At 45.2% G+C, this 23,690-nt stretch overlaps 1 protein-coding gene across 2 annotated transcripts in view; it reads right to left on the bottom strand.

Annotated features, from left to right (window-relative positions):
• Positions 1-3,351: 3,351 nt before the first annotated feature.
• Positions 3,352-23,690, bottom strand: part of DIXDC1 (DIX domain containing 1) — a 30,680-nt gene continuing 10,341 nt past the window's right edge. The window contains exons 5-20 of one of the 2 annotated variants that reach the window (XM_068418322.1): positions 22,472-22,579; positions 16,605-16,717; positions 14,916-15,064; positions 11,752-11,841; positions 11,592-11,645; positions 10,603-10,653; positions 9,399-9,503; positions 8,750-8,803; positions 8,075-8,167; positions 7,918-7,989; positions 7,108-7,194; positions 6,779-6,940; positions 6,585-6,651; positions 5,358-5,466; positions 4,692-4,800; positions 3,352-3,777 (exon numbers count right to left, since the gene is read on the bottom strand). In XM_068418322.1, the coding sequence (XP_068274423.1) occupies positions 3,697-3,777; positions 4,692-4,800; positions 5,358-5,466; positions 6,585-6,651; positions 6,779-6,940; positions 7,108-7,194; positions 7,918-7,989; positions 8,075-8,167; positions 8,750-8,803; positions 9,399-9,503; positions 10,603-10,653; positions 11,592-11,645; positions 11,752-11,841; positions 14,916-15,064; positions 16,605-16,717; positions 22,472-22,579 (1,504 nt within the window). In that variant the 3' untranslated portion in view covers positions 3,352-3,696. Of the gene's footprint in view, positions 3,778-4,691; positions 4,801-5,357; positions 5,467-6,584; positions 6,652-6,778; positions 6,941-7,107; positions 7,195-7,917; positions 7,990-8,074; positions 8,168-8,749; positions 8,804-9,398; positions 9,504-10,602; positions 10,654-11,591; positions 11,646-11,751; positions 11,842-14,915; positions 15,065-16,604; positions 16,718-19,062; positions 19,086-22,471; positions 22,580-23,690 lie in introns of those variants that run through there. The other variant, XM_068418323.1, reaches the window with a different exon arrangement.

Below are 23,690 nucleotides of genomic sequence, written 5' to 3'. Positions count from 1 at the left end.
CCGCGCGACACTGCCGCGCTGCCGTAAAGCGCGGCGGACGGATGGCGGGGCGGGTTGGGCCTGTAATGGCGTCGCGGGGGCTGCGAGGCTGCACTGCGCAGCGGCGGGAGGGCCTGCGGGAGCGGGCGGGTACGCGGGCGCTGCAGCCGCCGCAGGAGCCCAGCCCAGGCAGAGGAGTCTGATCGGGGGCTGTCCCCACTGCAGTGGTTGCGATGATGGCTTCTGCCTGGTACGCGGCAGCACAGGCTCCCCCAACCAAAGACTTCCCCTACGCTTTGGAAGCAGCAGTGTTTTGCAAGGGCTTGGAAAGCACAAGGGCAGAGTGCTTGGCACCATAGCAATAAAATTCCATCACAGGCATTGCTGCTGTTTTAGCCATGCTGAGTGATTTAGGACTTGCCTTGACGGAGCTCAGCCAGCTGCAGCCGTTTACACAACCTTGGGGCTGGAAGCAGTGAAATTTGCTATTGCAAAGGCAGCTGAGCAGAGCTTGTGTTTTGAGTGTTCTGTATTGTTCATGCCAATTTTAAAAGTAAATGTAAATTTTACTAACACTCCAAGCCTGCTTTTCAGGGCATGTTATTCTAAGTCAAGTTCTCCCAAGTCTCAGAAACTATATGCTTTCCTAAAACATTGTGGAAATGCAATAGAAAAGATTTTCTCCAGGACAACCGGGAGGCTAACTTTAAGCACTCCCAAGTGATATATGCACTGTATCCCTATCTGTGCCTTCTCAGTTCAAAGCCATCGTCCCCTTCACAAGCACTAAACAGACTCTGTTTGCAAACCCTATTTTATTAAGATAACTGCTCAATCCACTAATCCAAGGCTTATCCAGTCAGGTATGTCTGGTTTAGATGTACAGATAAAGCTTCACTTTCCTAAAGAACAGGCTTTAGAATAACTGCCCTTTCTAAGTGATGAATGCAAACATCAGTTTTCTATGAAAATATAACTTTACACATAGCATGTATGTTACATAAGCAAGTTACAAGTAACTTTGAAGAAAGCTGGACAGAAATAAAGAGATTCAAAACAGTGAAAAATGCAAGTCCTGGGTATGAAATCAAGAGCACGGCCCCCAGACTAAATCCAGAATCCAATACAGAAATAAAGCTGAACCCAAACTGTGCGTGGGATACAGCTTATCAGAGCAGCAGTCCTTCAGCTTCGGTGACAGCAATTCCACCTTCGCTATCCCAGAGGGGAGCTGCATATAGGAGCCCAAGAACAGAGCATTGCTATCAGTTCTGTCTCAGGGGATGTCTTCTTTTGTCCTAGCTTACACGTGATGTTATCATGGATGAAAAGTATGTGACTGCCAGCCCCCAAAAAAAAAAAAAAAAATCAAGCCTTTTGTCTAGTCTTGCTCCTTCTCAAATATAGCCCGTTGTTGCTCTGGAGAGCACATGTTTCCATACAGGGTTCAGTCCTTGGCTCTCTGGTGGCAGTAAGCATATTAAATGTGACCATGGTTAATTATCTGAACTGATCTAAGAACAAGAACAGGCTGTCTCCTGTACCAGCTAACAACTATTTTCTTCATGGGTAAACTGGATAGCTATGGGCAAGGCTGAGATTGAAGACTTATCCATTAGAAGTTCTCATATTAACAGCCTCCTGTGTCCTCAGTGCTCCAAAACCAAGAGGGATATGAAACTGGCAGCTACAGACCTTGAAATTTGTATTAATTTTCTCCATAAAATTCTAGCCTGGGTACATGGCTCTTGCCAAAATAAAACTGATGAGTAAAATCTGACAAACACTTAAGAAAAACTTGCAATTCAAATACAATTGATTTCAGTATAACAACTCCATGCTTTCTTTACCGACCCACTAGAGATCATGCAACAAAGAAACTATTTCCAGGGAAGAAGAAAATCTTTGTTTCTTTTCCAAAAAAGGTGTATTCTCCCCCTAACAGCCCATTGATGAACTTGTTCATTGATGAACTTTCCTACTGCTGTCTGTAAGGAGAAAGTCACCATAACAAGTTGTCCAGAACAGGAGGCATGTTGTGTTGTGCCAATGTGGCACAGAGCCACGTAAGAGCCTTGAGCTACTTCCTGGACAGTGAAGCAGTGAGAAAATAAACAGTATTGTTGCTGTCTATTAAAGCTGGCAAAAATATAAAACCCAGTAGGAACTAGTTGGATTTCCATAGTAAAATAAAGTTATGAGCCCAGTGTTGTGTTAACAGGAGACGATACAAAACATCTCACCATCCACTAGAAAATGAGTAAAACACAGTATAATGCGTGCAGAAATATACAGAAAGCACTTGCACTAGTATAAAAATATCCACAGTCCTCAGACAAATGTAAACTGGTACAAAATAATTCCAAGAACAGGAACATGTTTACAAAAGGACGTGTTAATATAAAACAGTAAAACCAGGTTCACCCTCTCCCAGTCTCATGCACAGCACAGACACACAGGTAGTCCATGGAAGGGCCACATGTACCAAGAATGGGCAGAGCCTTGACTTGCCATTTGAGCTTCTAAGTCAACAGTGTCTGCTGCACATCACAGCCAGCACTCTGGAAGTACAGCTGACTGGCAGCAGAAAGGCAGAGACAGGCAATGCAGAAACAAATAAACAAAAAAACACCAAACAGAAAACCCCACCCTCAGGGATTCTAGGGCTTGTTCTTCCCCAAGCAGTCATTTATTTCCTGATCATTCAGGCACCCCAGGAGCAGCCATACCAGGGAACTGGTGCTGTGATTGATGGGGTTTATCCTGTTGGTGTGGGTAAGTGTTTGGTGGCCCTGGCAATAAGTGGACAGCAGCATGCAGTGGCACCTGTGTACAGGAGGTGACAAACTGCCTCGCTGAAAGAGGAGAGGGCACGAGAGCAGGGAAAGATGCTCAACAAGGAGAGGGGTTATAAGTGCCTCAGGGAAGCAGCTGATTCCAGCTCCCCCGCAAATGAAATCCTGCAGCAAATAAGCAAGCACCAAGATCCCACAGTCCCCATGGCAACAAAGCAAACCCAGAGGGCCTCAGAAGTGAGTACAGCTTTGGAGAGCAAGTGGGAAAAGCAGGGGTAGGAAATGGAAGCCTGAGTTTGGGAGAACATAAGCTTTGCCAAGCTAGTGATCTTTGCTTTAGACCATGTGTAAAACCTCCAGAAGACTGTCTTCCCTCCCCAGGTCAGATTTCTATACTGTTACTCTGAGATGTCCAGAAAGTTCGCTCTGCTCCTGCAGCATATGCAAGTCCAGAACCAAAGTTGGTCAAACCTTTGGCTCACATAATGTAGCTGCTTCTTCTGACTCATGAAGGCAAAGCTTCACATTTTTGCCATCAGTGCACATTTATGTAATACCATGTACAAGAAACCAGACTTGAAATGCCCAGATCGCAGTCTGCAGCACATATTGCAGGAATGGAGAAACAGGGGGAGGAAGCAATGCATCATTAAGGCCTTCAGGGTTCAGTTGATGGAACAAAGCAAGGTGTTTCTTTCCCACAGACCTGTCATTTCAGTCTCAGAACACTGTCTGCATTTGGCCATGAAAAGTCAGATGCCAGGCGTCCATGCGCACAACATGCATTACCCGTTGTTTGCAGAGAGGCCCTCCTTTTTTGGCAGCTTGAATTGGACTCCTTCCAGCACACATGCTTTTTGGTCATTCTTTGAGCTCAGCAGCCAGTTACAGGTTTCCATAGTGACCAGACTTAAAAGCTTGATTAATTCTCCCCATGGTCTTCTTCCACCCAGGCCACAATTTTCCCCTCCCAACCAGGAATGATGTCATCATCATGGAATACCTACAAAAAAAGGAGTCCAGTCATGTCTGGAGTCTGAACACCACTCTTCTGAGCAGCATAAGAGGCAGGCGTCAAGTCAGAGATGTTAGCTCAGAGATCTTAGCTTCACTACACAGCCCAGAGAACATGTATCTCATCCATCATTCACATGTTTGAGTAATCTTTTCAGGTTTTAGGTAAAAAAAACAAATTAGGCCCCTTCTTTAGCGAGTAACTGGCAAGATTAATATGGGTGTGCTTTTGACAGGAAAGGTAAAATAAAGACAGGAAACATGCCTTTTCTGATTCAGGCTACAATCTCCAGCTGTTTCTGCAGAATGGCTACCTAGTCAGCTGACTTCCCAGAGAGGGTAACCCTTTGCACTTAATTTGTGAAACAGGAACTATCCCAATAACCTTTAATGAGTCCAATCCACACCAACACCAGCCTGAGCATAAACAGGGCTCTAATGCAGTACACAAAGGAAAAGATGCCACACAGTTATCTCTGAAAAACCTTTACAAGAAAGTAGGAGAATGTTTTCTGAATAAAGCACATTTGCCTAAAGTGTCTCTCATTGCAACAGGTTTTATAAAGCTACTTGAAGAGCTAGAAGTGTAGTCTGGGTTTTTGCCCAGTGTCCCCCGAGCAATGTTGTGTCACAGAGAGTCTTTGCCAATGGCCAGCTCTTTGCCCAAGGGGTTCTGCAACCCCCAGGCAATTGCAATCACATTCATGTAATTGCTCTGGCTGGGGATGAAAACATCCCACCTTAGCACCTTACAAGAGGAGCTTGATCTACAGTTGTGAAAACAGACAGTCTGTCCAAGGCAAGTTCAAAGATTTAATTAGTTAAAAGTGGTATGACCATGGTCTCCAGGGTTGTGTGGTAACACTGAACCCAAAGCAGCTGATAGCTAAATTCCACACTTACCTCCTCCTTGACTGTGCCAAACTCTGGATCCAGGGCTTTGAAGTGGTACCGGTGGGTTCCTTCACGATCAATAGCTACCTTAAAATCCTTCAGAGTCACTTCCCCTAACCTGCAAGGGAAGAGTTTGGAACTATGCCATGGTTGGTACACCGTTACAGATTTTAGCTCAAGTGTTACTACATAGCATGCAGAGCCCCAGCACAAGCCTAGGTAGGCATGTGGCACCCTAGCCACAGGAATGTGAAGAGTGTGCCCCTCCAGGAACACACCTGTCAACCCCAAGGTCCTCTTCAGAGGAAGAATTGCCTCCTGATTTACTAAGAACCACATCAAAACAGCCTTTTTCACTTTCCCTTTTGCACTGACAAAGTTGTTTTGACATGAATGTCCTGCACTACATGCCACAACAGAACTGCTTGGCTGCTTTCTCTTGCTCTTGGAAGTTAATAAAAAAAGAAATTAATCTCTTAGGGCTCTAAAACAAATGCATTAGCTAGGGGACTGCTTTAGGCAATTTTCCCCAGACAATGATATGAAATCCAATGCCCAATTCAATGCACAGGGAACCTGTGCTAGTGGTGACCATACCCAGAAGAGATCAGACTAATGCTTCAAGGGAAAAAAAAGCACCTCCCTGCATCAGTGTCTGGCAAAACCAGACCTCACCTCTTTGGTATGTTGACCATGAAAGGTGTGAGGGAGCGGTCAGTGAAGTACAACACTTTGGTGCAGGCACTGGTGCTCATCACTGGTGTGCTGTGAGAATGAGGCAGTTCTGCAAAGAAAAGAGCACAATCATTGGGGAACAGCCTGTCTCCTGCCACAACAGGAGGCAAAAGGGGTGGTCTCAGCAAATTTGCCATTGCAGCAGAGAACCTGATGATGGGCAGGTGGCTATTCATCCCTCTTGGGAAGGGCCAGGTATTCCCCTGCTTACTGAAAACCTGCATTTTAAGGTAGAGTCACCATCCAGCTGTGTTGTTAGCATGGAAGACTTGCCTAGCACTGTCCTCCAGGATTACTGTCCTATCCACAGAGGGGCTTGCTGCCACCATCTACTCCACACTGTTCATTACCTCAGCAGTGACAGGAGAACCTTTCTGGAAGACAAAATAACTGAACAGTACCCCCTCAAGTACAGCTACATTATCACTTACCTTCATTTGCAGATGGGAGAGGAAGGAGAACCCAGCAAATCCTCCCCACAATCCACTTCAGGCTTCCGAGTTCCTCTCCTACCTTTCTCTGCATCTTGTATCTCCAAGCTACCCTGCTGTGGACACTACAATGCAGCTGAAAGGTGGGGGCCTCTGTCTTTCCCCCATACCTACAGTCCTCTACAACCTCATAGACGTTCTAGGTGATGTTTAAAACCAACACTGGAAAAACCAGCCTTCGTGATGAAAAGTAAACGTAGAGCTGTTGCAGCTGGAGTCAGGAAACGTGGTGTCAGAAAGGGCTGTGCTGTTACACATATATGAAAGGAGCTAGTCACCGAGGGGGGAACAGAAGAGGCAACTGTATAGTTACCTGTGTCCACTAGATGGGGCAAACCAGCAGGAAAGCTGAAATAACATCACATTTCCCATTCATCCCAGGGGTAATTGTTTGTCATAGTTATTTATACTGCAGTACTACCGAAGTGGCCCAGACAGACTCCCACTGTGATGGTGCTTTACAAACAAGCAGCCATAGATCGTGTCTGCCGCCTTTCCTTTGCAGTGAAGTCTAATCTGTACAGCAAATGACTAAAGGGAGGAAAGTGAGCTCTGGTAAAGGGAATAAGCAGCTGGAAGCAGCAGATTCCCAAGGGGATGCTATGCCCTGGACTCTGGCCAGAAAACCTGAGCAATGAATTTGGCACTGGGAGGGCATGAGCTGAAAGGTACTTACTGGATTTGGGAGGCCAGGAGTCTCTACACTCATTCGTTGCTCTGCTTGCCGGCGATTTCCCCCGGATCTAGGGTGCAAAGCCAAAAGAGTGAGAAGAAAGTGTCACTTCCCAGTTGGAGCTCTCATTGCTCCTTAGCTCTGGGTTGTATGTGAGGGGCAGAAGTTAAGAGCCAAGTGCTCTAGGAAGCCTTTACCCTTCTCTCTTGCCTCTTCTGTGTTTCCATGCGGTACAGCCGTTCCATGAGGCTGGAGATGCCCTGCTCCAGGCTGTCAATGGTGTGGTGCTGTGGATCATGGCCACTGAAACTGTTCCTGAGGCTGCGAAGGGCATCACGAACCAGCTGCAAGTCATTTGTCTGCCCAAGAGACCACAAGTCAGTCAGACTAACTCCAGGCTGCTTTCTCCCATCTAAAGCCACAGGTCTTAGAAAGGGGAAATATCTCTTAACAAGATAATAGGTTCCAGGATATCTGGAGCCCTCGTCTACATCCAGCTGGGAAAATATGCCTTAGGTGCACTTACCCCTCGGTGGGCTGTGGGAGCAGCTCCTTTTCCTGCTGTCTGGAGAAAGCCATTGCTCTGAGCACTATGACCACTGTGTGCCATCACCTGTGCAGGGAAAGATGCCTGTGCCACTAGGAATGTAAGTGTTAGGACCTCCCCAAAGATCCCAATTTGCAAACTTCAAAATGATGAGAATGCATGAAAACTTTCCACATCAGTGATATAACTCCCATCTTCTACCAGGTAAATACACTAAGGAGTGTGCAGGCAGTGCTATAGGTCAGAGCACAAACATGATTCCTCACATACAGGTGGAGAAAAAGAGGCAGAAACAGGAAGGGGCTTGCTAGTACATCACAGAGGGCTCTGCAAGCTCTAGTGAGCACAATCAGTGTTCAAGTGGCACTGTGCAGGGACAGATATTGGGGCTGGCACTCTTTCCACCAAGACAGTTCCAATTGCTCAATACTAGGGTCAACAGGAAGAGGAGGAGATAAGAAGCTAAGCCCTGGTCTAACCATTAGCCAGTGTCAGAGCTGAAGCTAGAAGCCAAGACTCTCTGGCTTCCACTCACTCCTGTGCTCCCCACACTGTTTCATCCCTTAAGTTTTTGACACAAGAGGCTAAGCCATAGTGCTCACTGCTGAGAGCTTTGGTGAGGTAGATGCTTTGTAGAGTCTGGCTGCCTTGGTTAGGGCACTGACAATGAGAGTGCAGAGCCATGCCTCTCTGGGATGAAGTGGATGTTTTCTGGAGATAGGTAGCTAGAGGGTGCTGGGCAGAAACATCGCTCCAGTAGTCTGATGTGTAGACCAAGGCTTCCCATACCTCTTCAGCTTCTCTCTTCATGCAGTGAGCTAGCAGGGCCTCTTTGTGCTCCAGCTCCCGCTCCAAATCCACCTGTGAGGGGAGTAGAAGAGTCAGTACAAACTGAGCCACCAAGTGCCATCTCTCAGGGCATTAGTGCAGCCCATATGCTCCATACCTGCTGGTAGCTGGCCTCAGAAAGCTGCCTAAGCATTTCATCCAGTTTGGTCTGACGCTGCTGTAAATGCCAATCCTTCTGGCCCAGTTCTTTCTGCAACACAAGAATAAGACAATCAACAGGACAGTGAGTAAGGCTCACAATCATCTTTCCATGGCAGGGAAGGTTATGTCATCTGCCAGAATCACATTCCTTTACAGGTTGACTGACTTACACAACGTGTACTTCTAGCTAGATGTTAGAATTGATTGTCAAAGATTTTTTTGAAAAGATCGGTCAGGTGGTTGTTGCCTGGAGTCCCCTTGCCCAGCAAAGATCCACTGCTGAGGCCAGAAAACTGTGCCAGAGAAAACAGATTCCTAAGGGATCAGTGGACAATCAGGTGACCCAACCTAACCTGACAGGCTTTGCACAACTGTTAGATATTCAGCAAGCCAACACAGAAAAACCATGACAATAAAAGATCTACTATAAAAAGCTGTGGGCAGAACACAAAGAACATTATGATCCCTCCATCTCATTACAACCATCCATGGCTATTGCAACTTATTCACTATCTACAGCACCATTCCCAGAGGTGACTGAGTGCCAGGGAGACAGCAGTCACATTCACAAAACTGAAGAGCACCAGATGCTGCCCCCAGCAAAGCCTCCAGTGAAGAGAGGTTCCATTACTTTGTATTCTGCCAGTAACCGGTTTCTCTCTTCAACCTTCCTCTGAAGGTCAACCTGAAGAAATAACAGATAGGTGTGAGGTAGGTATTCCTGGAGAGTTAGTGATAACCAATGTGCCCCTTGTGCTATTGGGTGACCTGAAACTAAATATCTGCACAGTTCAAGGGAGCTGGGAGCTCCCCAGCATCTGCGACAGGTTTAATAGCCGGCCCAGCTTTAAACCGTGACACTGGTGTCTAAGGATTGCAACCTTTTGGACAGGAGAGTTCCTTCCTTGCTCTTCTCTCTCCGGAGAGACACTCTACATGGCAGCTCCTCCTGTCAAAGTGCCACTTGCTAACCCAGGGAGTATAATGAGGAAGGAAGAATGCTACTGTACTGCAAATATCATGGGAAGCCCCTCCTCGTTTCAGCTGAAGGTCTTGGAGGACAGGAAGTGGGAGTGAAGAACAGGAAACTCCAGTGAGTCTCACAGATGGCTAATAGACTGTGTGCAGTTTTTACTATGCAGAGACCTTTGACTGGTCGTTCACTCTCATGACCCCAAGAACTACGCTGCAACAACCCACTCCACACTGTTGCTGCTGGAGCCCTCAGGGCCACCAACCTCCTTTAAAATAACCTAACCCTCAGCAGCACAGTGACTCACGTTCTGGTTGTGCAATTCCTCCTTGTCCATGTTTGCTCTCAGCAGTTCCTGCTTTAGCTGAAGAACTGAAGCATCCTGTTGAATCAGTCTTTGCTGTAAAGCATCCTGGAAAAATATGTTATGTGTAGGAAGGTGCAAGACAGACAGAGACCCTTCCCTGGTAAGAGAGTGACCTAGACCAGTGGCCATAACATAGTGGGACCACTCACAGGACTGAAGTGTTGCCAAAGGCCCAAGAGAGCAGAAGGTATATAGACATCTGCCCAATGGGGTCTCAGCCTTTCTGTTACCCAAAATTGACTTGCCTGCCAATATTCTAGCCACCTGTCAGAGGGATTTCTGTGCTTCTACCTGAACTTCCTACTCCAGAATTGGCCTGCCAATTTGTTCTTATGGAAGAAAACAGCAGTGTCTTTGGAGGGTCTTTTCAGTGGCCTACAGTTAGTGTCTCCAGTCATGCATCTGCAGCATCCAGAGGGCAGAAAGAAGCCAACATCAGCCAAGGACACAAGGAAACTTAAGCTCTCAGTGTGACCTAGTTGTGCAATGAAATCCTCTCTGAAGAGGCCAAAGTCAGGACTAATTGTGCACCTTTCACTCAGTGCAGAATTAAGAAGCTGTGAGCTCTACCTTGGACAGCTACTGCTGTTTGCTTTCTTCACAGGAGCCTGACAAGCAGCTCTAAAAATACAGCTGCTCAGGAGTAGATTATTAGTGTTCAGAACTCCAGAGGGAGAAACTAAGCAAACAGGAGCCAAAGTTGTGAAAAACGCTGCAGCTGAAGAGGACAAGGGTACCCCCATGCTCTTTTTCCTCTGCTGTCAAAAACGAGTTCACTAGGCCAATCCTACTGTGTGTACCCCAAAACAAAGGGGTGTGGGGGAAGAGCCATGAGAATCAAGAAGGCATTCTATGCCTCATATTTTGTTTAGTGGAAACAGACAAAAAGGAGGACATTTGACCACAATCCTACAGACAGAAACAGAACCCAGGAGACCTAACTCCTTATGCCTGCTTTAACTGCAGTCTCTCCCTGGAGCCAGATACAGACCATAGGATCCCCCACCTTCAAGTCCCCTAATACAACTCCCTCCACAATATGAGATTCCTCAGAGGTGTACGGTTGCTGCTGGCCCTACTCATGGGGCTACAGCAGACTCTAAAGCTTTACTATCTATATTTGATGAAGCATCCCTTTTCTCACCTTTATTCCCTGTAGGTTTCGAGCTTCTTGTTTGTACTTCAGTAGCTCCTTCTGTAAATGCAACACAATTTGATTAAATGGCATCTTGTCACCCCTTCAGAATCAACCAAAGTTAAAGTGTTCTCTGTCCCCAGACACCTGCTTCAGAAGAAAGCACATCCCACCTTTTCCCACAGATCAAAGAGCATGTCAGGCCCTAAGCCATTTTAATGAGTTACAAACATGACAAAACAGTTGAGCAGCTCCCTAAGCCCCTGCTATTAAAGCCAGAGAGAAAAAAGATTGCCTAGTCCCCCAAATCTGTCCTTCAGGGCAATGTCAAATACTTCTCTCCCAGTATCAGAACTGGTCCCAGAGCCAACCTCAGCAGAAAGCTGAACTAAGGCAGGCTTGATAGGGCAGGTTCTTAGCCGCATTTATTTCCTACTTGAAAGATTGTTTATATTCAGACATGGTTAGGAACTTAACAGCTGTCCTGGATAAAGTTTTGAGAGGCTAGTACAACCTGGATCTCTCCAGCTTCAAGAGCGTGCAGGAAAAATCTATTTCAGGGCCCATTTAAATTCCAGTAACAGTTAGATATTTTACCAGGAACTGACTTTACCAGCATTGGCTTGAAGCAAAGTGAGGAGGGAGCATATATTTTTCTGGTGCTATCCCACAAACTTTTATTAACTGCTAATATGGATACAATAAATACTTCCCAGCCAGGTATTGTGAGTGCTTTCCAGGTCAATAATTATGGTCTCAGGGAAGCAGATATCCATGCTCCTGCACAGATAGAGATCCCACACAGCAGAATATGGGAACAGAGTTGGAGTCCTAACACAATATATCCCCCATATGTCATCTGTTGTGTTGTCCACCCCTCCCCATCCCTGCTGCATCCTCCCCACTCCCTCCAAAAAAAACCCCAACCAAGCAAGACAGTCTGCAAAGATCTCTTGACCCAAAAACCTCTCTTTTCCCTTCATCTGTCCACCTCTAACCTTTAGGTCTTGATTTTCTTCCACACTCTGGTCCAGGCGACTTCGGATTATGATCTGAATGTAAGATACCATGGTTATTATTGTGCAAGACACCTGCCTGTGGCAGAACAGTGCAAAGGGCAGCTTGATCAAAGAAATATAGGTACAGCAATGTGCTCACCAGCTGCTCTTCAGGGCAGGCTCCACGTTCACAAAGTTCAAAGGACCCTTCCTGCTCATCCTCAGGTAAAGACCCATTGAGCAACAAAGCCTGGAAAGATAAAGGAAAAAAATCTCCTCTTCAGATGTTTCAAAGGAAAGCATGCTACCTGCAGCTCTGGCTAACGTTCATCAATAGTCGTGAAACAGTTTCATGTTGCATTTCTGCTAACTTATTCTCCTCAAAAATGAGTAGAATTTTTCAGGAATTAACAAGAAGATTTATCCCCTGAAAAAGCTCTCCCAGAGATATCTGTCAGCCAATACTCTTCCCCACAGAAAGACACCAAGCAAGGACAACAACTTAGATTTTCAGGGAGTGAAGTCTGTCTCAGGCTTCAGTCCAAGGGTAGCCTTCACTACAATAACAGATTTGAAGTCTAAAGCAGAGACTGAACCAGGTTTATGTTGTCAGGCTTCTCTTCTGGAATGAGACCAAAGTGTCCCCTGCTAAAAGAAGCCATTCTCCTAACCACACATCTACAAAAGACTTTAGAAACAGGATGTTCAGGGAAGCCCAATTCTGTTCTACACTAGATAAGACCCAAGACGCATTCAGAACTGTTGTCCAAGTGAGGGAAGAGCCCTCACCCAAACAGACAGTGAAAATACTAAGCTATGCCTTCTGCTTCAGGAAGGCTACTAGAAGCGCAATATTAACCCCTTCAGCAGCTCCAAGGTAGCCCAGATGTCTGCAGGAAGACGCCAGAATTGCCACAGTAGACTGAATCCATCCTGAAGCAGGGAAAAGTGTGTGCTGTAGGAAGTGTGACCATCAGGATCAGGCCAGATCTCCAGCAGAATACACCATATTGGCTTTCTCTAGCTGATGTTTTTTACATTGACCTTTCTGTCTCTAACTTCCAGGACTCAGGGCACTTGGTATGTGCCAGGATGTTGCATACAACTGGACACACTGGAAAGAGTCATCATGCCTCTTCCTTTTAGTTACCTTTCTAGTTTATTTCTATTTGAACTCCATGGCTAAAAACAAAATATCCCATTTGCAGTAATACTGCAATTCAACCCCAAAAGGCTGACAGGTCAGGTTCTGCCTGCTGACAGAATTTTCCACCAAAGAGCTGCAATTGCTGCCAAATAGCAATCTGTATTCAGTTAATGCAAGAGCTCTTTGGAAAACTGCTTTCTGAGTGCATCCCACAGTTTTCCCAGCAGGACACTCAAGCAGGAATCACACAGGAACATAAAAAGCTGCCATGGTTTTAGCGCCTTATACATACATTGGGTCCCTGATATTTCAATCAAACTTTCATGAACTGGAGGCTCTTAAGTATTGAAGAAGAGGGGGAAAATCAATTAATCAAATCCAATTTCTTGGCTAGCAACATCAGCTGCCTTTTCCTACTCCCAGGGGATGAGGGGGCAGCAATGCCAGCTGCTTGCCCTCACTCCTGAAACATGGGGTCAGGCTTGGAGGAACAGGACATGCCAGTCCCTCCAGTGCTGCCTCTCCCTGCTCCCAGCGGGCACATAATGCAACTGGATCTTACCAGTGAACCAAGCTTCTTTTTTTTCTTTTGTTTCTTGCCCATTGTCCACACCCCACCCTCTGCCCCGGCTGCCTATGCTTCTCACACAATCTCTGCTTTGTTTACTGGCACATAAATATTTACAATTCAAAGCCAGTATGGTTCCCAGCACAAACAGAAAGGAATATTCCTGAGAGAGTTCAGGGTCTTTACCATATGGATCAGGGGCTCTACTCCCCATGCAGAGTTAAACACATTGAGCCAAGGGTCATTTGGTCAGGGAGGGACTGGAATAGGGCAGCAAGGAAAAGGTCCTGCAAATAAATAGTTGTGTAGAGAATGTGTCAAATATCATAGTTCAGCCTAGCTCACTGAAAGACTGATACAAGCCTGTGTGACCCTTGATCAGCATTGTGAATCTCGATTGATTTCCTGACATTTCTTGTCTCTCTGCATTACTTCTGATCACAAATCACAGAAAGACTGCTCTATTCTCTCAGGCTGCTAACAAAACCTGCAGGCTGCTAAGTGCCCTGGTGAAGGGGAGTCCCAGCCTCAGCACATGGGAAAACACTGCTGCATCTTTACCATTTTTCACAGTAACAGACGTGCTTTGCACGGTAACAGCACATACAAGAGTTAGCATAGCATCACAGGACAGGGCACCAAGCCAATGAACCCAGCTGGGGTCTGGATTCCAACCAAAAGACAACACAGACATAATCACCTTCTAAACACAGGCTTTGTTTTAGATTCTCTACAGTGGTTCCATTCTTACCTGCATTCAGTGTGCCCTGCCCTGCCCAGCCCACCTACATTACTATTAGACAATATCACTGATCTTCAGTCTTCATAGCAATATAATCTTCCTCCCTCTCTCTCCCCACACACTTCTCTCTCCCTCCCTACTGAATAAGAGCCTCAAATCATGCCAACACCAAATTTTGGAGAGGCCTGAGCTAAGAAAAATACAAGGTTGTGTCTGAATTGCACAGACTGATGTTCAAATCCTTTCTCTGAAACCCTGGTAAATATACTGGGGCTGGGGAAGTTGCAGCCATCTTTCCTCCTTCCCTGGGCTCATGCTACACAATAATGGGGGACAGGCATACCCTGCCCCAAGCAAGTCTGTGGCTGGATCCAGCTGTCTTCTACATTGCATCTGGGACATTGGAAAGGATGGTTTTAACATTCTCCATTTGGCATTTTTCCATTCTGGAAAAGGTGACCAGCACCAAATCACAACTGCAGGAGCCAAGAGAGCCTAAACATCACGAGAAAGGAAGATGTCATAGTGCTTAGTCAGTAGCATTCTGTTGCTGGATAAGGTCTCTGCTGGCTGCAGCCAATATACCCCAATATACGCTATCCACACTATCAGAAATACTTCCTCATTCCTGAGGAACCCTCCCCTGAAGGGACTTATCCCACAGAGTGAGACACAGGGAAGAGCCACTGTCCCTATTTAACTGAGGTGACCCAAAGAGACCAAGTTACTTCTTGCACAATCACCCAGGACACCTCACTGGACCAGGACTCTTATTCAGCTCTTTCAAGTTCCAGGCCAGTGTCTCAGCTGCAAGATAACCTGTCTTCCATCTGCAGCTGGTGGGAAAAGAAGAAGAAAATCTATTACCTGCAAACCTGAAATCATCTTCTTCGCTTCCTCCATTTCCTTTTCCAAATGGTCCTGTTGTTCCAAGAGCTGCTCCTCCCATGAATTCTCCAAATACGACCCAGGGTTCCCTGCTTGCCGCTCAGGCTGGAAATGAGATTGTGTCTCTTCTGGAAGAGAGAGCAGCTGAATGTGGTCATGACAGACAGAGGAGCCCAGAAAAGACTTTCAACACATAATAATTGCCTGCTGTCCACACTAGCTATCACTAATAAACAAGCATGTCTTCTAGCCAGTATCAAGGAAGTTGCTACATGTGTGACACCTTGTCTAATCTCAAGGATTTATGTCTCATTCTTTATGCAAAGGAAGCTTTCCTGCATACACATATATCAAAGATAAGCATCCATCCCCTTCCTAACTTTGCTCCATCTGATTCCTCAGTACTGGAGATTTGAAAGCACATCACAGGGGACAACGCACTGCACACTGTGTGTGGCAGAAAATATCTAAAGGGAGAAAAGCAACCATGGGATTTGAAGAGCATATCTTAGTGTTAGAGGAAGCACCAAGGACCCACTGAAGGCAACATTAAACAGTATTTCTACTTGTCAAATAACATGGCTTTCTCAAGGTGGACAACACATCTAATTCTGAAAAAGACTTTTCTCTTGATAGCAAGTTTAATTGCCTTGCATGCCTTTTCTGACCTCACAGCATAAGCTGGATCACTGGTTAACTATCACCCACTGGCTGGACCAGGAATGTAGATTTTTATTCTTCCCTAAGAAGGGATGGGGTTTGATAAGGAATAACCATAGCAGCATTTGTTATCTAGTTGACCAAAAGTGAAATTGGCCAATGCAAGCTGCTGTGCATCTGTAGACATGCAGTTGCAATATCCTACTGTATGGGCAGCAAGCAGACAGTACTGCCAAGAATTTAAGGAAGAGCCATAGCCTGCCAGCTACTTCAGCTGCCAAGATAGTCTGTCAAATACTTTCAAAGGAGCACTGAAGCAGGACTACACTGGCTGAGGCAGCAAAGCATTTCCTAGAAGAGCTTCTCTGTCATTTGCTCTTGGGATGGATGCTAACCAGAAAGAGTTATTATTAGGCTGCATTCCTGAGAAGCAAAAAAATCACTTCAGAAACTTCTTTGAACACCTTTCCTTCAATCTGCATGAAAATTTTAAGTGTAAACTGACCATATCACAGGGCATTTGCGGCAATACAGGAATGACTTCTCAATGCAAATACCACAACAATACTACATCTGTTCAGTTCCTTGCAAAGAGCAACTCAACACATGTACAGATGTGCTGTAAACACAGACCCTTACACAAAGTGAAGTTATGCATCATGGGCTTGACAAGCTCCCACGGACTCTTTCTTTATGGGAATTTTAATTTTTTTTTTCAAAAGGGCCTAATGAGGCTGTGATGAAAGCATTCACCCTACAGTGAAAACTATATATGACCCTTAATCCTTCTCCAGAGCTTTTTATTTCCCAAGCATTATTTTGCAAGCCTCTCAGACACTGCCATATTATAGCATTATTGTAGTGTTAAAAGATTTAGTTTTATGTGAACAGATACTCAGCATCACATTCTCTACATTCATTTCAGTCACTGGGGAACTTTTCGGCAAGTTTATGATACAAACAAATCCCAATGAAAGTGTGAGCTGTAAAGCATTATCTGCAAGGTACCTCTTTTAGTTTCTGTTTCTTCAGTGTGGATGATCACAAGTCTTTCCTTCTCCTCTGATGGGGCTACAGTAGATTCACTCTTTGCACTATGGATAGGACTGGGCGATGTAAGACTGCAGAGGAAAGGAGAAATAGTTACTTCTAGTGCTGATCAACATCATCCTCATCTAAGATAAGAGTAAATATGCAGGCAGGCTTGTTGAAACTAAGAATTATCTGCATACTAGAGAAGCTATTAACAAACCAAACTGGGCATGTAATTTTCCATCACTCTACATCAGTGTCATAGCAGGCTAACTGATAAGTAGCACAGTGTGTGTCTTCATTTTCCTTAACAGAATGAAAGTTTGAGACTGCCACCACAGAATTCACATACACTTACGAAGGGGTAAGACCACACTCTACTGAAGGTCTGCTCAGAAACAAGTTACTGTGAGCCTTATGTTCATACTGCAAGCTGAACAAAAAGCCACCCTGGCTTGCTCCATCTCTTGCTCTGGCTTTCAAAAGCACCGCTTCACTAACTTGAAATTCCAAGGGCAAATTATTTTTGAAAGTCAGATACCACACACGCATGTTCTTAGGTTAAAACTTCTTGAAAGTATCCTCATATTTTCACTGGAGCTATCTCAGCTGACTGTGAGGTTCAAGCAATCTTTTTTCAGAAATTCTTCCTAAATATATCACCCAGACAACATCAAAAGGTGGCTGAAGCTCGCTGACCCATTCACTGTACCTCTAAAATCGGAGGAACTAATCCTTGCAAGTGTGAGCAGGAGTTAATTTTTCACTCCCCTCGCCCCTGGCAAAACAAAGGACAGAGAACAAAAAGAAAACAGTGTGTAAATAATATAATAGGTTTAGAAAAATAAGAGGCTTCCACAGCTCGCCTTACGTATCTTCCCAGCACTGGTGCTGCATATTCTACAGCACTCTCATAGAATCAGAAAAGCCTTGCAATAGAGATGGAAATGACTTGCTAGCAGCTCCTGTCTGGTCCACTCCCACAGCCAGTGCTGGGCTACTTCTCATTTATATTACAGACCTTCAAGTACACTAGTTTTAATGGTCCAGACTAAATAGACTTTCACCATGTTAAAGGAAAAGATGAATGCAACTTACTAAGTGAAAGAATAACCATCTTATAATGGGGATCTCTAACAGCTACAGTACCTGTTCTTTCCTGCTTAAACAAGGTGTGCATGATTGTTAAAGGGGTCCAGGCCACCTGGCTTTGCTCAGGCATTTACCTTCAGGAAGGCTAACTCCATTACAGCAGTCCCTGATTAGGCACATTTTGTATACAACATTTGTAACCAGCTCCCTGCTCCTGCTTGTCACTGAATGCGTACACAGCATAAAATTAAAAAAAATGTTTGTGAGCCCAGAGAGTACTATTGGGTTTGCATTATATAATAAGGGTCAGAGGAAAGGATGAAACTTTCAAACAGCACAGGTACAAACAGGAAGCCCAGCTGATCTAACGTGTCCAGTAACTGAGAGGTATTTTACTTCCTTCTAGGAACAGATCTCAGTATTCCCCCCTGCATATTCTCAGCAATACTCTGGATGTGCCATCATCCTGATAAGGCCACTGAGAAGCGCATTGCTGGTTCTCATCCATGCAAAAGATGAAAGAATGAAAGCTGTCCTGGAAAAACAATATTAGAACTCTTGGGTGAGAAGGTAGTGAAACTGAGGGATGGGCAAGAGCAGGGACCTGGAAAGAATGAGCAAAACAAAAAACAAGGGGTTACAGATCCTGGAAATAACATTCCCCTCTTCCAAAGCCTGTTCCTCTCAGCACTGGATCCACAGCCCAAAGCAAATACAAAGGATCCCATCTGGGGCAGGGGAGTGGGGTTAACGGGGTCTTACACAGCTCTTCACAACATACACAGTTTTACAGATAATTGCTTAGGCATTTCTATGTCCACAGTCCCCTTTCCAGGCAGTTTCCTTATTTTAAAAGGCCAGTGGGTTCACATGGCATCAGTGACAACCTGTCAAACCATGCCAAACAGTGAAAGAGCCACTGAGATGAACTCAGATGAAGCAGTAGCACGGGTCAGGTTGCCTCATACATTATGCCATCAAGTTAATGCTGGAAACATTTCTATGGTTTATCTATCAGTCATCAAACCCATAAGAGTACGAAATAACCACTGATGTAATTTGTTATTCAAAGAACATAACAATTTGTGATTAAAGCATGCAGAAATAAGTGCTGGGAAATGAAAGCTATTTAAGATAGATTTATGATACAAACTGTTCCACTTTATTCCTTTTACTAGTTGGTTTCTTAACCCATATCCTTTCTCCACTGAGTCCCAGAGTTGCCAGTGCCTGCGCAGTCAAGGCTTAAGGGCAACAGCCCCAGTGATAAGTCCAAATTATCATAATTTTAATAAACACCCCATCCCTGCTGTTTCAAATTACAATGGCAACAATCGCTCACCATTTGACCTGCTTCCCTCCCATGATCCCACTTTAACCTTTCGCCTCACAGAATCGGTTTCCTGGGGAGCATCAGGATCCTGGCTACAGACATGTCTTGTCCCTTCACATGCTCAGAATTCAGTGCAGAAGATGTCAGCTCCTGTCAAACTACTGGAGAAATATTTGCAAGCCAGACCGCTTCACGTTAGCTGAAAGATTCACAGCAGTAACAAAAAAAAACCTCATGGTCTTTGCAAGAAACTGTTGGATGGCAGATCAGCAGCCCCCACACATGTATTTGATTCCAGAGTCACGGAATTCTGCAGCCTGGGTTTTGCTTTTGCTGGTTTTCCTCTCGGGTTATTTGTCTCTTGCTGCTGCATTTTGGTCAGCTGCACACCCAGTTATTTTCATCACAAGGACTGCAATCTGGATTGCCAGTGATGTTTCTCAGCCCATTCTGTCCTCTTCAGACTCCAAGCACCTGCTGCAGATGCCAACGAACAGCCAAGAGAAGGTGCTCCTGCAAGCAGTAGGTTCCCGGCTCTTCCAGGCTTGGATGCAGTCTCAGAAGACGGCATGCAGCACTTCCCAGCCCTGCGCACGGCTGCTTCTTCCTCGCTATCTCCAGCTCCCTCTCCCTCCTGCTGTCACACAGGCTGTGCAAGGCAGAGCCTTTTCTCTGAGATGCCTGGCTCGGAGTGGGGGAGGGAAGGCTGGTGGAAGGGGAGGGGAAAGGGAGGTGGATGGGTGAGGGGCTCAGTGGCCTGGGAATCCATCCGATTTTGGCAAATTTTCCATGAATCATTTCAATTGCCTTTGCTTATTAGAGCTTTTGTCTCTGGGAATTCTGTTATTCAGGCTGTGAGCTCTCTTACTGAAGAGTTAACGTAGAAATGAGCTGATGCTAGGCAGGGGATGCTGCCCTGGGACAGACACGACAGCAGCACAATTAGATGGAGGGGGGTGGCTGCAGTTAATAACCACATCTCTCACTAATAAAAAAAAAAGTGGCTTGTTTCTCCCAGCCAGTTCTCATAACTAAGCTATATATCTCCCTCTGGAAGGAAAAAGAAACAAGCATCTTGTTTTCATCACGAAGCCTGGTGTCAGCAGAAGATATCCCAAGGAGCTGAGGGTCATATTGCTCCCATTTTTTTTGGGTGTATCACCAATCACTTATGTAAAGATTCTCATCATATTATGTCCTATCAGCAATAATATCACCATTACCATATGGTAAGAGAACTTGCGACATTATCGGGAAAAATAAAAGAACACAACAGAGTGATTTAGGATGTGCAGAGAAATTTTCACTCACCACCAAAACACAGCCACATATGAGCAAACAGCACTTGTCTGACAATCCATTACAAGGTAGAAGAGTACACATACAACACTACAGCTCTTAAACTGAATGAGTGGAGCAAGCAGCATGTTTCGCTCACTGTGCTACTCAGATCACAGTTCAAGAGTCAACACCAAAGTCCTGTGACATTAGCCATGAAATCCTGTTGCCAAGACCAAAATTTTTACATCTCCCCTGGCATGCCAGCTTTAAAAGCACACTCTCTGCTGACATCCTGTGGAGGCTGTGGTCCAATACTGGCTCACATGGAGCTCCCATGTCTGTATTTATAAACATGACCTCACAAAAATATAGAGCAAATTCTGGTGATAAGTACAAACTATTGCATTTTTTTTCCTCCTCTGCTGGACCAAGTGACCTTAATTCTCAGGTACACGGAGGCCTCTTTGTACTACGGAGCATCAAAAGTGGCCTGAGAAATCCTGTGGAGACATCCTGCCTGCTGAGAAACTGTCAGTGGCAATCTGTCCTAGGAAAATGAACCTCCTCACTCCTGCACAAATCTGGGGGGGAGAGGGGGGGAGCTAGTTGAGGCACTCTCAGGGAGCAACCCAGGCAGGACAAAGAGACAAGAAAGCAGAGCTGGGGCTTACACTGGGGACAGGAAACTGTGAATCAGAGTGCTGCAGCTATGCCCATTTAGATCTATCCTCTTAGTCTGTTTCAGAAGAGATTAAACAGAGCAAGGCATCATATCCAGAGGGAGATCTAATATGTTCAGTTACACAGCCCTTTGTCTTCAAGCTAGTTTGTTGTTCTGTGGAGAAAAAGGGAAAGGCTGTCCTTTACTACGAAGCTATCCACACTGGATCAGCTCCCCCACTGTAGTACAGTTTTTCTTCAAAAGCCCCTTCAGCTACACTGTCTCTCCTATATCCATGAAAACAAACAACACAGCCATGTGTCTTCCCTCTCCCCTCCACTGCTCAAGTAAATTGGGGCAAGAGTTTTGACTTCTGCCCCAAAGCAAAGGGTAGTAAGAAGAGCTTGTAAGGCACCAGTGTAATGTGTTGTAACTGGCACACACTGCTCAGGTTCACAGGTGCGAGTTGTGGCACCTCCTACTGGAAATGTATTATATACTGTCATTCTAACCAATCCTGTGTTCTACAGGTTCCATTTCCTTAGAAAGCCTCCACTTGTACCAGCTTGACCTTAACTTGTGCAGTCAAGAACGCCAGTCAAGTCTGCAGGCTGTTTATAGCACTGAGCACATACTTCTCAGGATCCAAGCTCTACTTCAAAGGGGAAAGTCACCTCCAGTGGAAACCATACTGAACTCTGACATTCAAGCTTCACAGTAGCATGCAGGAGGTTTTTCATTAAAATAATTAAATGCTGCACTTTAGATTGAAGGTGAAAGTCTGGGGGATGGAAGGGTAAATTAGATAACTGTAAATCTAGACACAGTTAAAGGTGATGGATGAGGGCACAATGGCAATGACACAGCTGCAGATCCCCCCCAGGACCATATATCTGGATTAAAGACTGCTGTGTTCCTGTAACTGCTGTTCAAATCCACAAGCCTCCTCATTGCCATCTTTCTGCAGGGCATGAGGTTTGTTGGTTTAAGTTCCTTTCCTCCACATCTTTTCCATCAGCTCTGAAATATTCATCCCTCGCACCCTAGCTACTCTGCCCCTTCCTTTCTGTGAAGGAGACCACAAACTCCGTTTCGGCATCCTTCAGGTCCGCACTGCCTCAAAAGGCTCCACCTGTACATTCAGGTTCCCAGTAAAATCTTTAGCTGTGTCTTTCCTAATCCTATTCCCCAGGTCTCACTGAGGGACACTCCAGAGCTTTAGACAGTTTTAACTCAGAAGTTCCTAGCTCTTATCTATGTGATCACATCATGAATGAAATCAATTTTATCGTGGGAGAAATGGCAGTAAACCACTCCATGTTGGTTCCTGATGCTTGATTCTCCAGATCAGGCAGGAAACTATATGCTAGTCTTTTCTATCACTTTGATCTGGTTAGCTCTGATAAGAAAAGACACTTTAGGGTATGTCAGACAAAGGACCACAAGGGGACACATCTTGGCAATTAAGCTCCTTACCTGGAAGAGTGAGATTCCAATGGCGTGTTCTGCTGCCCTTCATACTGCTGCACCAGTGCCCGGACACTCCAGTATGGGTTTTCAATCTCCTCATCCATGCTGCTGTTTCTGGAGATAATAATCATAGAATGAGGGAAGCCTCACCCAATAGGAGCAGACATTCTTCTTGTCTCCAAGAAGGAGGGTAGGAAAGCTAATGAAAGGAAAGTAAGAAGGAGGGGACAGCTAGAAAAGTGCCAGTTAAGAAAATTCTCCTATCATGGAGCTCTATTCCATCTTCCTGGTGTGAGGGAAGCACAGGCAAACAGGCCCTCCCCTTTTAAATTCATCCCTAATTCTGTGACTAGAAAACTACAAAAGCTCTGAGAAGACAAGAACAGAATTTGCAAATAGCACAAGGACTGACTTTTCTGAAGAACTCCTGGCCCAAGACCTTTGCAAGAGAAACCTTTAACATTTAATTTTCCAACAAAATATACCATTTCAACCTAATTTCCAAACTGCTTCATGGATACTCCCTTGAGCCAATATAATATGGGCAAATGACCTTCAGCTGTGTAAATTAAACCCTCAATAGACCACCATCTGGCTTCCATTTAAATGTCATTACTGTTATTATTATAATCCACATAGCACCTTTTGCAAGTGTTAAATGTGCTTTTCAGAATTACATATTCCTTCTGTACATGGATCATCTCCCTTCATTATCACCAGAACTACTCCGCTTACATGGTAGGCTGCATCAGCTGATTAACAGCATACAACACACTGCATCTGCCTATATAGCAGTAAGTGTAACATTGGGGTGAACAGCAATGCAGAAGACAGAATGGGCTTGTACAACAGGCTCAACACCTCAGTTCTGGAAGTAACTGCTCCCAGATCTGTAACCAGTACCTGTAGTTAAGACCTTACTTTTGTTTCACTTGAAATTACAATGTCTCCAAGTAGACAGCACCAAGAAAGGGCACTGTGCTCAGCATGAAACAGGGAAAATGAGGCAGCAGAATTCCCTCTAGCTTGGCCATAAAGAACTGTTCTTTTCCAGTGAGATAGAGATCCAGCGGTTATCTTGCTGTAAAGCCTGAAAAGAACCTGGGATACCTGCAGTCTTCATCATGAGAGGCAGCCAGGCTAGGTCAGTACTCCCCTTTGTTTGGCCACTATCTGTTTAGGTTTCAGTGAGACAGCAGCAGTTTGTCTATCTGTTTGTACAATA

This window comes from Nyctibius grandis, chromosome 25, assembly GCF_013368605.1.
Source record: "Nyctibius grandis isolate bNycGra1 chromosome 25, bNycGra1.pri, whole genome shotgun sequence".
Classification (NCBI taxonomy): Eukaryota; Metazoa; Chordata; class Aves; order Nyctibiiformes; family Nyctibiidae; genus Nyctibius; species Nyctibius grandis.
This window is presented reverse-complemented; position numbering and strand designations above follow the sequence as displayed.